We start from the raw sequence: 14,535 nt of genomic DNA, 5'->3' as shown, positions 1-14,535 counted from the left end.
CCAGCTGCAAAGAGCCCGCACCGGTTTCATTAACAAGAGGCAAACATAAGGAAGAAGGGGGGGGTTGTGCTGACAGCCTTACACCTAGCGTAGAGTCTACACTGCAAAACAAAGGTGTGTTCTTAACTTAGATTAAAAAACAGCAGTGAACAGATGTCAACTCTGCTTTTCACTGATGTTAAGCTGGGGGTTGAACCTGGATTTGTCAGAGTCACTGCTATTTTAACCCTTGCTAAACCAATACCTGTCAGCTCACCCAAGTTAAGAACACTTTTTGGAGACAGACATATCTACAGTGGAGAGGATACTTCACCTGCCTCCCACGGACACTGTGGTGTGGAAGCCTCGTTGCCACTACACACTGCTGGAGGATCAGGGGTGGGGGGGACTATCTGTTGCTAGGGCAACCCTGGGGCAATGGACCTTGACTTTATCATGTGATGGGCCAGAACTTTAGCCTAAGGTGGATGGAAGGGACAGGAAGATACAACATTTCCTAGCCAAAACCAGGCCTGGAAGAGAGGGGAAGGCAGGGAAAGAAAAACTTCAGAAGTCACTCAGGTTTTGCTCTTAACTAACGGTTTCATACAGCAGCAATGTGACCTAGCTTTGGATTGGGCCTCAGGAGACCTGGCTTCTACTCCCAGCTCAGCCACTGACCAGCGGGGTGACCTTGGACAAGTCTTTTCACCCCCTCTATCTCCATTTTAGAGACTGGGGATACTGAGGCAGTGAGATTACCTCCTTTGTAAAGCGCTGTGAGATCTACTGATGAAAAGCGCTTGGTATTATTTACTTTTGGACAAATTGTACTTTCCTGGGAGCAGCTTTGCCAGATGGGGTACGGACATCTCTACTGAGAAGTGGAGGTATAGATTTGTCACGTACACCGCATTTCAGGCCTGAAGTGCCCTCTTCCTAAACATCACCAACCCCAACCCCTCACGGTCCATCGCTGAAAGTTATTTCCTAGCCAAGTTTCTTGAACCAAAGAGAACGTCATTGTGGAAAGTATCCTACATGCTAAGAGACTGAGTCTTGTGTAGTTCTCAGCATACTTTACAGTACTTTCTTTGGACTCCTTCAGGAGAAGGGGCACTAAATACAAAGTAACATTCACAGCACCACAAGTGCATGGCCTGCTGCAAGTCAGAGGGGCAGGAGAAATCCTAGCCAATAACACTTGCATAGATCTTCAGAGCAGCACCCCCAAGTACCCCACAGAGCACATAGCACTGCAGGTTTAAGGGATCCTCCCAAAGGCTCCAATGTAGCAGCCCACATGGAGTTCGATTGCCTTGGATGGATGGCATGGGAGTGTTTGGAATCTCAGCTAGGGAGCCGAACTGCCCCCTTTCCTCCACATAAAGGATGAAGGAATCCAAGCAGCTCTGCTACTGGGTGTATACTGGCACCACCTTGCTGCAGGAGCCCTTACTGTATAGTCCCTGGCTTCTTCCTCTACACTGCTGCCAGTATCAGCCGCTTGCAAGAAATTCCAGGTTAGACAAAACCCTGCAGTTTTTGGGGTGAAGTGTTGAACAGTGCAGAGAGGAAGGAGTGTTAAGGAGAGCATTGGGGTGGGTGGCAAGAAAACACTTGCCTTGCTGAGCCACAGCTGATCACAGCCAGGAGAAAGCAGTAATTTCCCCTTACTCCCACCCCCTAATTTGCATCAGAGCTGGGGCTGTTCTATGATGCAGCACATGCAAATGCCTGTTCTGCTCCCCACACCAGCTGGTCACTGTTTCCACTTCTCTTCCCTCCCCCACCCCAATTTGCAATCAATACAGCAGAGAGCAAGCCATGTGTGCACCACAGGTGGTGAGGAAGCCAGCTCATACAGCTGCTCTTGATCACCACAGCCCACTGCAGGAAATTCAAGCTAGCTGAGTGGGAGCACAGCAGCAAGTCTCAGAGCCCAGGTCTACAAACTCTGGCTCTCAGGGCTCATGCTGCAGTGCAAAAAACAGCTATGCAAAAATTTGCTCTTGGGCTCTGAAATCCACCCCACTCCCTGGGCTTCAGAGCCCAAACAAACATCGACACAGCTTCTTTTAGTAATGTAGTGTGAGCCCAAGTCTGTAGACCTGAGCTCTGAGACTTAATGTGGGTTTTAAAACAGTGTAAAACAAATCCTGTCAGACCAGGAGCAGCACAATTATAAGTCACCACTAGCCACATGATCTATCTTTTAGCCAAGTGTTGACTGACCAGCTAGAGGTCAGAGGAGGAGCTGCCTTGGGGAAAGAACCTAAGACTGGGACTGGATGTTGCAATGCATTGAAGGGGATCAGCACTTTTGTCCTACTCCCTTAGAGCTCTAGAAATATAGATGCTGCTGCACAGATCACAAGACAAGATGTGATCCCTAGTCTAGAAAGCTGCAATAAAAGCAGTTTCAATAGATGAAGGTCATGAGGCTTCAATAGGTAGTAAAGACTGAGACCCATCAGACTACGGGTTCTGGCCTGCTTCAAGGACAGAATGGATTCCCATACAGAGATTAGCTATTAACCCACTTACTCCCAAACTGAAAGTGTAGAAGAGTTTGAAATGCAAAAGCAGTCCTGTATGGTCTTGGGGAAGGGGACGGGAAATGAAGCAAGTGGACTGGGACAGGACAGCAACAGGATAGAGTTGTAGGGACCCGCAGTGTGGGAGGCAGGGTAATTGGAAGGGAGCAGGCATGTGCACACAGCCAAGGAGGACTACAGACAGATACTCTATAGAAGAAACCCAGCCAGCTCAGAAGGGAGGAAGAGCTACCATATCTGGGAGCCGCTACCACCAACAGCCTTGCCAGGTGCGGGTTGGGATGGTTGCATTAGGTCTGCTAGTGAGTAACACGGTTGCCCCAAACCTCATGGTTTATATAAGCACCACCCATCATATCTGCCCAACTACTGCTCAAGTCCAAGCACCCACATAGTCTGTTACACACACACACAGATGGACACTACAGAGTTAGTCTTTCCACTTGCAAGGAACTAAAATACACACTAAAAAGCCCAATTCACTAATTCTCTACATTTCAACAGGGGGAGAAGAAAGGGAGTTTAAGTCCTGATTCAGGCCCTGATGCTGCACCATTAGAATCCATAGGAGCTTTGCTGTGGACTTCAGTGAGCGTAAGATGAAGCACCTGAAGAACTGTCCTCCAGAAGAACCACCTTCCTTCACTGCTCTTGTTCTCAGACCTAAAAACAAGCCTGGGGCAGACTGTCTCACTTGCTATTCTCACTCAGCTCTTCGAATGAGCCAAACCCTGACACATGCAGCTCATTCCCTAAATGTAAATGGCAGCACACAGAGAGAGCTCATGAGCAGTGGGTAACCAGGACTGACTACATCAACAGGGGCCCAAAATGGAGTGTTTCAGCAGTGGGTGGAATAAAGAGGATCTGCTGGCTGCATGGACTTGCCCGTGTCCAGATGAGGACCACAAGTTAGGGTGGTACTTCTGACAGTACCCGTGGGTGAAAAAATAAGGAACTTCCTAGTCCTTGGATACATGGTGCTGCTGGGCCTGGCAGGCACGTCAGGACAGACTGGACAACAGGGCAGATTGCGTATGGTGTTGATGCCCTGACTGCATTGCCTGCACATACTTTCCCAGCCTGGTTATGTCAAGGGCTCCCAGCCCCAAACCAGATAAGATGAGGAATGCATTACAGGTCTTTGTCCCAGTACCAACCCTTGTGTCTCTTGAAGGCTTATAGGGAAATGAAACTTACTGCATCTTGCTGGAAATAGATGAGTAGCCCGGCAGCAACCTGAGCTAGGAGGATCAGCAGGAGACAGGTGATGTACTAGAAAACAAACAGAAGAGAAGGTGTTAGCTCTGCTGGCTCCCCAAGCAAGTCTACATCAATGGGCAGCAGCCTCAGTAGGGCTCATGGCAAATCCTGACAATATAGGCCTTTCATACAGGAGTAAGCAGCATTCAGTCTGGAGATTCCTGGCTGATCATGAAAATGAAGAGCTAACAGAACTAGCTAGAGTTAGCGGCCCAATACACTTCAGCCATGGCCTGAAGCACTACCTCCACCACTAGGCTAGCTGCTGGGCCTGGGGAAGAGCAGACTCCACAGCAGGGAGATGAGCCAGTCTGGTAGGTAGGGGAGCCCCAATTACAGTGTCCGCATGTGACAGAACATGATGGTGCTCAGACCACTCCCATCCCCCACATGGCTTTTGACAGAAGTTGCTCTTGACACCACATTGAGGGGTGGCTATGTGGCACAGCCTTGGACATTCTCCTCAGCAGGTGTGCTCAGAAGGAGCAAGAGCTCCAGGGATTTTTTTAAAGTCAGTTTTACCAATCCATGGAATAGAGGAGACTTCACAGTGAGCCATTTGAAAGAGCCAGAGTAAGGCAGCAAGGAGAGATTCCTAGTGGGACATCTTAAGCTTTCTGCATTTACCACCAGAACTCAGCTCTGCTAGGAGACTGAGGCCCATTTGGGGTTCACTACTCTGTGACAGGCCCAACACACAAAACACCTCACACACTGGTGTCATGATATTTGTTTAAAAGGTTACGTAATATAGTTTGAAATCTAATACCACTGGTCATTAGGGTCACTGAAATGTTTTCACTAACTCTTGGTGAAAGTATAGATATCCTCCAATATGTCTTGGAGATGGTGCATAAACAAAGGTGACAAAACAGGTTTCTTTTATATAGAGGGGGGAAGGGTGAGGGGCAGATTTCCTGTCCAGAAAGAGAACTCTGACCTGCTGCCTCCAGGTCAACCAGTGGCTAACACTCCGGCAGCTTTGTAAGAGAGGGTGACCCTAACAAGCCCTGTATTTGCACCTTACACACTACTGTAATAATCTTTGTACAAAATGCGCCTTGGGAGGTATCATTTGAAAACTGATAACTCACTGATCATTAATATTCCTGTGTATGGACACTGATTTAATTCTAGCATATATCCATAACTCTTATGACTAAAGTGTTTTTAAACCAGGCACGTCAGGGGGGAGTTGGTAAGCAGGTCTGCCTTAGACAAAGGAATGTGTATTTGATTCTCTGACCAACCGGCTCTTCAGGCAAAGACATATTACATAAACAAAGCTGTTTGCTAACAAACAGTGGAAGGAAGAGCATCCACCTCTTCCCCACCTGCTCCATGTCACCCTCCTCACAGCTTGAATAAAACTGTATTTTAAGGGGTAATCCTCAGAAGAATCCATTTCAAAGTTTACTGGGCTATAAAGACGGGGGGCTGAACCTCAGGTGATAAGCAATTAAATCAACTGATTGTATACAAACTTACGGTGTTATAAAAAAGGTACAGAGTGAGGTCTTTTCTGAAACCTAGTGACACACTGGTGATCAATATCATTTGAAATATATGCATTAACACTGAGGAAATATGGATACTTAGTGACATCATGCTTTAAAATCTGTTCCCAAATAGGAAGAAACAGGTTCCCCCCAAGACTGGAGAGAAGGCAGCTATTTACCTGTCTCCTAGGTAAATTAAGCATGGTGGAATCAAAACAGTGGAAGCCCCATTTATACACAGAAGGATGGGAAGTCCACAAGGGAAAAAACAGCATGAGGGCATCCTGCCTCTTGAAACAAAAGCATCGAACTTTGGAAGATATTAAAAAAAACACAGAAGCCATCTTTGGCATCCCTCACAGACACAAGAAAACAGTTCTTGCAAGATAAAGATGGATCCTTCAATCAAGTGGGGATTGAAGTCCCTGGGAACTGAGAAAAACCATCTCAAACAAAGCCTGTACCTTGCTCGATGTAAGTTATAGATTTTTAGATGTGTTTTCTCCCTTTTATTTTCTTGTAACACTTTCTAACTGTATTCCTTTTACTTGGCATCACTTAACCTATGTCCTATTGTTAATATACACCAAACCCTCGCTAGAACACGGGATTTGGGTCCATGCGCGGTAACGCATTAACACGGGGACCACATTATAGCGGGGACCATGTTAAAATGAATTGTAAGTAAAGTAATTAAATTTGGGATCCATGGCTGCAACCGCGTTATATGTGAATTCGCGCTATATAGACACATATTCTAGCGAGGGTCCAGTGTATTTGTTTTATTTGTACTATAAAGCAACTTAGTGCTGTGTTTGAAGGGAAGAGTGTATTCACCCCTGTAAGTTAATAAGCTGTGATGTGATTTTGGGTCTTTAAAAGGAAAAAACATACATTTATCTGAGCCGTCCAGGAGAAGGCTGGGCATTGCACAGCACAATATTGTGGGGTAGGTTTTTTTTGGGCGGGGGAGGAACTGGGGTCACATTCCTGGTTGTAACCAAGGCCAGTGGAAGCCAGAGTGGGTCTGTAGACAGGCTGCGTGGGACAGAGCTGCTGAACCAGGGCTGGCTACACAGCATCCAGACATTCAATGGGTGGCCTGCATGCTTGTAGGCTGGCTGTGAGTTAAAGCAGCAATGCACTGTAAGGAACCTAGGATTACAGGAAAGCGGAGACAACCCCTTACTAGCCTGCAGGGCCGTTCTTTGGCACATGCAGCATATGTGGCTGCGTAGGGCACCTGAAAATTTGGGGCACCACCGGGACAGCAGGTAAGAACAGGTCAGCTCCCGCACGCCCAACGCATGCTGCGGTCTCCTTAGGCAGGGGCCGTATTCACGGAGCCAAATGTGCCAGCGCGGCACATTCTGAGTGAGGGAGGGGGTACGGGGTCTCTGCGGGGAACTGTGATTCTCCACCACCGTGAGGTAGGCCGGGCAGCTTGGTATCCTTTGATGCCTTGTCCCTCCCCACAACCCCACCCCAGCCTGCTGCAGCATCTGCTGCGTAGAAAGCTCAGTGTGTGTCAGCAATGGGGGGAGGTTCTTCTGGGGGTCCATGGGTGGGGGTGGTGGCTGTACCCCAAGTCTGGCATAGGGGCACCAGTTTAATACTGCTGCATAGGGCTCCATAAATCCTAAGGGCAGCCCTGCTAGCCTGGATTGCACCCCACATCCCATTACACCTGCACTGCAACAGGAAGCAAGTCTCTTCTCCTCACACCCACCCCCTTTATCCATCTCTGCTGGCACATAGCCTTGTTCTCTCAGGGCTGCAAGGAGGATGGAGAGGTCACAGAGGACATTTCTTTTCTGCATAATTGGTTACTGAGATGTGGAGAGAAAAAAAAAAAGTATACACTGCAGAGAAGGTAGCCAAGATGGCAAACTAAAGCCCCAACCAGTCTGAGGCTGCCCTGCTGATGGTTCCAGTCCCCAGACACTGACTCACTCCTGCATCACTCTCAACAAGGAGATCACCGAGCCAGGGAGAAGCAGAGGACAGGGGCATAACCAGAAGAGAAGTTGGGCACGTGGAGTAAAGGCAGCAGTGATTCACTCACCAGACCCAAGAGGCATCGGACCTCATTGACTGCTCCAACACAGCCCAGGAACCCCATCAGCATGGTGACGGCCCCAACTCCAATGAGGATGTATGCACCGACCTTTAGCGATTCAGATGAGGTCTCTGTGGGAGACAGGGAAGAGAAGAGTCAGCCATCAAACAAGCACTTACTGTCAAGCGTTTTGATTAGTGCCTGCACAAGCATTAAAGGCCCAAACCTATGGCTGCAGGAGGGTTGACAGGGGCACAAGGCAGAAACTTGAATAGAAAAGTTTGTCTGTGGGTATAAAGGTTGCCTCCCTTCCCCCAAACGCTCTTGAACCTGCAGTCACTCAGTCGGTTTGTAAATCTCAGTAAAAGACTAGTCACATCTTAGCTTCTTGTCTCACTTATAATTCCCTGACTCTGTCAATGGAGGACTGACCAGAGAGCATACACTGGTACTCCTAGAGATGGGACAGGAGCAACACACCCCCTTTCTACCTCATCACTATTTCCCAAATTCTTAATATTCAATAACTGAATGTTGGGGGAAGTTCTACCCCTTTCCCTACTTAAATACTATCTCTTTCATTGGCCTTTTCACATTAACAATCCAACTTTATAAACACTCTTGTCCAGTTTCCTCTCTCCAGTTTCTTCTCATCTATTTGCAGGAAAAGAATACTATGAAGGACCAGATGACTAAATGCTCCTTTCCATGTGAGTGTAAGAGAGAGACTATAAGTTGGACTCCCAATTGGCTTGCAGGTGTTGGCTGGCCAAGATAGGAGGTATTTGAGTTACTTGACAATTTGAATGTAATGCTCTGATGCCAGTTGCCAGCCAGCGCTGTATAAAGGAGTGCAAGGATCAATTATTCCAGATTTAATACAGATCATGCCTAATTGTAGCTCCTCTTGCACAATCCATTGGCAATCCTTGCACTTTCCTGGAATGGAGGCTGCCCCCTTGCCTCCATTTGTATTAAACCCAATTTGGAAGGTGTAACCTTATAGGGGAAGGGCTCAGCTGCTATTTCAGTCTTCACTTCCTTCCCAACCATCCTTAAATAGCAATTGCGGAAGCTACAGAACAGAGGCTTGCATTTATGCTGGTCATAGAAGGACTATTCCTTGGAGACTGCCCACCCCTATGGAGAGGTGGGAGGGAGGTAAAAAGCAGGTTTAACCAGCTTATAAGGAGCCTCACAGTGCCCAAGACAGACATTTAGCAACACAGGAGTTTCAGGATGTTGGGGAATTCTGTATGTCGCGTGACCAGTAAGGGAGGTTACATGACTTAAAAAGCGTGGTGGTGCCTCTTCTTAGGTTGGGAGTCCCAGAAAACAAAATCTGCTTTAAAAATCAAGACTAGGTCCAGGACAGCTTCAGAGATTTCCCTTCCCAAACCTCCCCCCACCCCTTAACACAGCTGTAACACATACCCAACTGGCACTGGAAACACATTCCACTAGCATGTTCTGGAAGGAAGGCAGGTAACCATGAAGGCCAGAGTCATTCATTGGAATAGCCTGAGCCAGCTCTTAACCCAGACTGGCAGACAATCCCACACCATATATTATCAAGAACATTAGCACACTCCCTGCCCTCTCTCCCTCCACACACACACACACACACACACACACACCCCCCCCCAAACAAAAAAAAAAAAATCCCAACAGCTTTGGGACTGGATGCATCAAGACATCACATCTCGGCCCTGTGACTGGACAGGTTTGCCTTGCAGGGTGAAGTGTTTATGGGAGTAACCCTAAATCAAAGTCCAAGTTCACACTCATGCATGTTAGCAGAGAGCTCCAGAAATCCCCTATTGCAATGCAGGCACGATTGGGGCTTTTGAACACTTGTTGAACAGCTTTGCTGCTAGGAAGCAATTGATGGGCCATTTCCACATTAAAAAATTAAAAAAAAAAAAAGTTATTTCCAACCCCAGAGCCAAAGTCTTCAAAAGATCCTAGGCTCCTTGCTTACAGCATCTTGGCTCTCCAAGGAAGGCTCTGCAGACTCTACTGGCAGGAGATTCCTGCTTTCCATTCCCCCTTGCTCCATGTCTTCCCCTGTTCTGGGCAGGCAGCCAAAAGGAGAACAGGGACACGTAGGCCCCTTTGGCAGGATGCTGGAATGCCCTGCTGTGCAGAATTCTTCCCCAGTCTCTGGTAGGATTACTAAAAGCAGAGGGGAGGAAGAAAGTAGTACAGCAAAGAGGGGAGTAGGGCAGAGAAAGAACTTAGCTTGGAAATCTCAAGGAAGGAAGCCTAAAGCCCTGTGGTGCACATTCAGCAGAGATTAAGGGTAAAATGGGAAAACAACAGAGCAAAGACACGGAAAGACTCTGAGGCCAAGCAGAGCAAAGTGCAGCGAGTCAAGTCAATGTGTCCCGCACATTTTGTTAGTTTTAGGAGTGTGGTGAAGCACTGGAATGGGTTACCAAGGCCGGTGGTGGAATCTCTATCCTTAGAGGATTTTAAGGCCTGGCTTGACAAAGCCCTGGCTGGGATGATTTAGTTGGGGTTGGTCCTGCTTTGAGCAGGGGGTTGGACTCCTCCAACCCTAATCTTCTGTGATTCAATGGTGCTGTGCCAACAGAGGTTTGAATCAGACTTATGGTGTCATCCAGTTTAATAGGAACAGGTGTCTCCTTCTGGAATGCTGCAAGTAGACAGGCCCTGAGCAAACCCCTACGGCTGCAAGTGTAAAGGGATGCATCTCCATTCACAACCTCATTGCTGTAGCCCCCTTGGGATTCTTCCCCTTGTAGAGGCTGAAGTAGCAACCCAGATGCTGCAGTAAAATCATACAAGCATCAATGATTTGGGGCTGTTCTAGCATTTAGTGAAGGGGAGGGGGATGGAACCCTATAACCAGGTCACATTTTCCAGAAAGCCTCCTCATGGTGTCCAAATTGTACATCTCTACAGATGCACGGCACATGGCTGGGTAGCCAATGCCACCTGCAGTCGTCACTGGATAGCGAGTTGGATGCAGCATGGCAGCTACTGCTACTCCTTACTCCCAGGAATAAAGTTGAACCATGGTAGGTTGCGTGCAAGGCTAGGCTCACACCACAGCCTTGATCAACAATTCTGGAGATGTGGGAAGTGCTTATTTTTTATTGTATTTTTATTTCATAATACTTTAAATACAAGAGAGCCACAAACAAATGACCTCTGTTGTGGGTGGCAATTACCAACTAACCAAAAGACCTTTAAATCCCACCCAGGTTTGGTTAAGCTAGTTCAATTTTTGGGCTGGCACAGAATGCATTGACCCCATTGAACAGGCCCAGGTCACCTTTCCTGACTGGTTATTTGTGAGTGAGGAGATTACTACTATACATGCAGGGGGCTGTGGACTTCGGGCTAGAAGGTGGGTTTAAGAACGGTGAGAGGAAAAAAGCTCCAATTAAGAATTAAATAAGAGTCCCAGTTATTAACCAAAATTAATGTATGTATGTGTAATCCATTGCATTTCAGCAAACAGCTTGAGAATCAGCTGCTCCTTTTGCTGTCTCCCAAGACCCATATCCTCTGTGGATTAACTATTTCAGGCAGAAGCTGTCTCGCTGCACAGCTCTGGGCACACTGAAAGTGACTAGATAAAGTAAGAACACATTTGAACTGGGGGCCTGGCAAGTAGCAATGGTCCAGCCACATGGCTTGTAATGTATTTATCTGGAACTTATGTCTGGGAACAGATCTGGGATTTCTCAAGAGCTTTTATTTAGAAGTAGTTTCTCTTAATGGGGCACACTTTAAGGTCACTTTCCCTGGACTGATCCAACAGCCCCTCTAAACAAGTTCATTAATTACTGATGTTCTTCTAAAAGCCAGCCAGAAGCCAGTCTTTGCTTAGAAAGATGTTCCTTGGCTGCGCTGCTATGCTGTAGAAGTCCCACCCATGCCTTTGTATTTAAAGAGCTAAAATACACAGAGGGACAGATCTCCCACAGGATATAAATCAGAAGATAAAAAGGAAGGAGAATGAATCATGGCCTTACGCAGAACTGAAATAAAACTGCTTTTGTCGACTAAGATCCACACTCCAAAGCCCAGGATCACAGCACCCAGGATCTGAAAAAAGCAAGAAGAGTGAAAGTCACTAATTAAAAAACAAATAGAACAAAAAAACCAAAACAGGGAGTGGGGGACTGGTGGCTAAGAGCTAAACAGCCAGTATCCCACTGTTCCCACCCATCACACACCCTTCCCCACGATCAAGCAAGATTAAACAGTCACTCCTGGAAGTAGTCGTCCCAGCTAGCAGCACACAGGCTCTAGGTTCTGCTGTTTGGAGATTATTCATGTAGTGCTTGAGTTCTATATGGTGCTGCAGAGGAGGAGAGCTGAACAGACAGTAAAAAGGCTCTCTGCTCTGAAAGGCTTGGAGTCTCAAGGCACAAGCTGTACAAGTACAGAGCAATGCTGTCCAGAAAGAGCAGCAAGAGGCAGGTATGTGTCACACACAGGTAGACCTTACAGGAGCTTTTGGACAGAGCCTTGCTGCTTGATCCAGGGTTGTGCTTTCACAGGGATGGGGTACCTTGCAATAGGGACCCTCCAAGGGAGGATGAGCTAGCTCAGCGGACATGCCAGACCTCTCATTTGAGACTTGGGCCCACAGGTGCAAAGCATCAAACGCAGAAATCAGTGCTGCCGAGCTCAGGCTCCTATGAGTAACATGCACAACCAGAAAGTTCATCTCCAAGGAACAAAGCTACAAGCTATGGTGCATGCGGGTGGCAGCTGAGCCCCTGAAATGGGGCCAAGACGTGACAGGAAAACTGAACAGACAACACTCCCCTGGCATCAGCCAGCTGACAACCTCTGGGGATAGCACAGACTAGAAAGGGCTGGTTGTTCCAGAGAGAAGCAGCAGCAGCCCATCCCCAGCTACCACACAGCCGGCCTGGGGTGAGGATTAGTAGTAGCACTTTTCTGTAGCTGTGTGTTCCTGATGAGAGGCTAGAGAGGCACCAGATTGACTGAGAATTACATTTTGTTACATGCACACAGCTTCCCTGGCCCTTATACTGAGACAGAACCCTCACTTCACATACCTACCTTGTACCACAGCATCTTTTATATTGGATTAATTCTAACAGTGAATTCTTCAGTGCCCAGATACCCCATTCAGCATCACAACCCCACTGCACAAGTGGAGGGCAGGGTCCCTATACCTTCAAAGCAGCACACAGATCAGTCTTTCCTTCATTTGTTTAACTGCAAAAGGGACACTCAGAACACAGGTTTGCAGCTGTGATCTGAAGCACGAGGGAAGGAGACTCAGGGAAAAATAGAGAGGTGGTTCCAGATGGCAGGAGCTGCCGAGAAGGCTCTTGAACCAAACAGTGACAAGACTTCAGGATGGGACGGAGAAGGCCAGACGAGCCAAGAGGGGAAGATGCAGATTGTGGACCAGCTGGAGCACGTTCACAGAGGTTTGTAAAAACAAGGGAAATGAGAAGCTAGCTCCTGAAGTTCCCCTTGCCATATGTTTTGAAGACTGTTGTAACTTTACAGTCCTTGCCAATGCCACAAAATGTCTCTGCTCCTCATACCAGCTGGTATAGAATTGGAGTGTAATTACACCCCACAAGAATCTGCCTTCTAGTTCCTTGCTTAGGGGACAGCAATGCATGGCCGGGAGGGGTGCTTGGTAGCTGTGCTGGTGGCAGATGACCAAAAAGGATAAGAAGCACACCAACCGAGTTAGAAGAGAATTAAGTGGCAAATAAGTTACATGCAGACAAAGGGAGAGAGTGAAAGAAATCGCATCTCAGTAGTGGAAAACTTGCAAAGGCTATACACTGTAAGGGGCAGGAGGACTGGATCTTGTAGTGTGCATTAGTGCCCACCCTTATCTTAAGCTGGACTGTGTTTAGCCCAATACTGGAAAAATGCCATACTGGCCCTCTTCCTGTGGGCCTGAGCATACTGCAGTATCCCAGGGCAGGGTTGGACAGCAGATCAAGCCAGGGAGTCAGCTAAAACGCAAGATAGAGAGGGATGTAGGAAAATCTCAGCTAACATGGCATTCCTAGGGACTGATGAATTTAACCCATAGTTTCTCAAAAATATTCAAGACAAATATGTGATCACTGCTCCGTTAAGAAGTCATATGCAGCCAGGATCTTGGGGTGTCACCTATGTTCTAGTGTTACTGACAAAAAACAGAACTTCTGCTAAGTTATGTTCCTGGGAAGTTATTTGTTATGAGGCACTGGGATCATCCATAATCTCTGTTCACTCTGCTCTTCGCTCTAGTCTGCAAATCTTGTGCTTGCCAGAAGCTGCCGTAGAAAAACGGAGGGGCAGGGGAAAGAGGAAAAAGGAAAAAGACAGGCTGTCCTGTGACTGCACTGCTGTCCCCTAAGAGGATTTCAAATCCCCTCCATGTCCATGCCAGTCCCCTGAGCACAGCTAATAGGGTTACTCCTTCCACTAGCTCCAGTTCAACATCTTTCTTATTTGGTCTGCGGGTGGGAAGTGCTGAGCTCCCATGGTGCGAACTGCAGTGATCAGTGAATTGCAATGGATTAAGCAACGGTGTCCCCTACAAGCCTGTCCCCTACAGGAGGGGACAGGATTCTAGCCAGGGCTCCTGATAGAGTGAAAAGTGTCAGCCTTGCTACCCAGCACTGCAAATAAACTCACTTCAGTGACACACCAAGCCACACCTACTGGAAAGTGACCATTATGGCCTCACACCATACTTCCCTGAGAGGGATAATTACAGGGCCCAGCTCAGTGCTATCTTGGGATAACAGTGTGGTGTGTCAAGACGGACTGAGGTCATGTTCTGCCGAACAGACCAGCTAGTCTGAGGGTTGATTTTCAACTTTTGAGTTTTGTTCAAGGGGACTTTGTGCCTCACCTCACATAAATTAAGAGGAGGGCAGGGCAGAGAACCGTGCAGTGCTGTGGAAACACCTCGTCTATTCCCCACGTCTCAGTACCCCATCCTCTTAGGGTCTACGTTGCGTAGGCCTGCAAATGGCACAGGGTTTCAATAAGGCTGAAGTTATGGTCCTGCAACATGGACAGCATGTCTGTTTGACTGAGGCTGGAGCCCCACACGCACACTGGAATCATGAACTCCAAATTGAAAGCAGCAACCGCCGCCGCCACTTGCTCAGCTTACTTGGTTCAGAGATGAAGCTAGATGACT

General features: G+C 47.6%; 1 protein-coding gene across 4 annotated transcripts in view; it reads right to left on the bottom strand.

The window, feature by feature from the left end:
- Positions 1-14,535, bottom strand: part of CD82 (CD82 molecule) — a 63,826-nt gene that overhangs the window by 12,230 nt on the left and 37,061 nt on the right. For all 4 annotated transcript variants that reach the window (XM_048854013.2, XM_048854012.2, XM_048854015.2 and 1 more), the window contains 3 exons: positions 11,366-11,438; positions 7,365-7,489; positions 3,738-3,812 (listed from right to left, as the gene is read on the bottom strand). In XM_048854013.2, coding sequence (XP_048709970.1) covers positions 3,738-3,812; positions 7,365-7,489; positions 11,366-11,438 — 273 coding nt within the window. The remainder of the gene's footprint in view (positions 1-3,737; positions 3,813-7,364; positions 7,490-11,365; positions 11,439-14,535) is intronic.

This window comes from Caretta caretta, chromosome 6 (assembly GCF_965140235.1).
Source record: "Caretta caretta isolate rCarCar2 chromosome 6, rCarCar1.hap1, whole genome shotgun sequence".
Classification (NCBI taxonomy): domain Eukaryota; kingdom Metazoa; phylum Chordata; order Testudines; family Cheloniidae; genus Caretta; species Caretta caretta.
The sequence above is the reverse complement of the archived record's forward strand: the minus strand, read 5'-3'. Positions and strand labels throughout refer to the sequence as shown.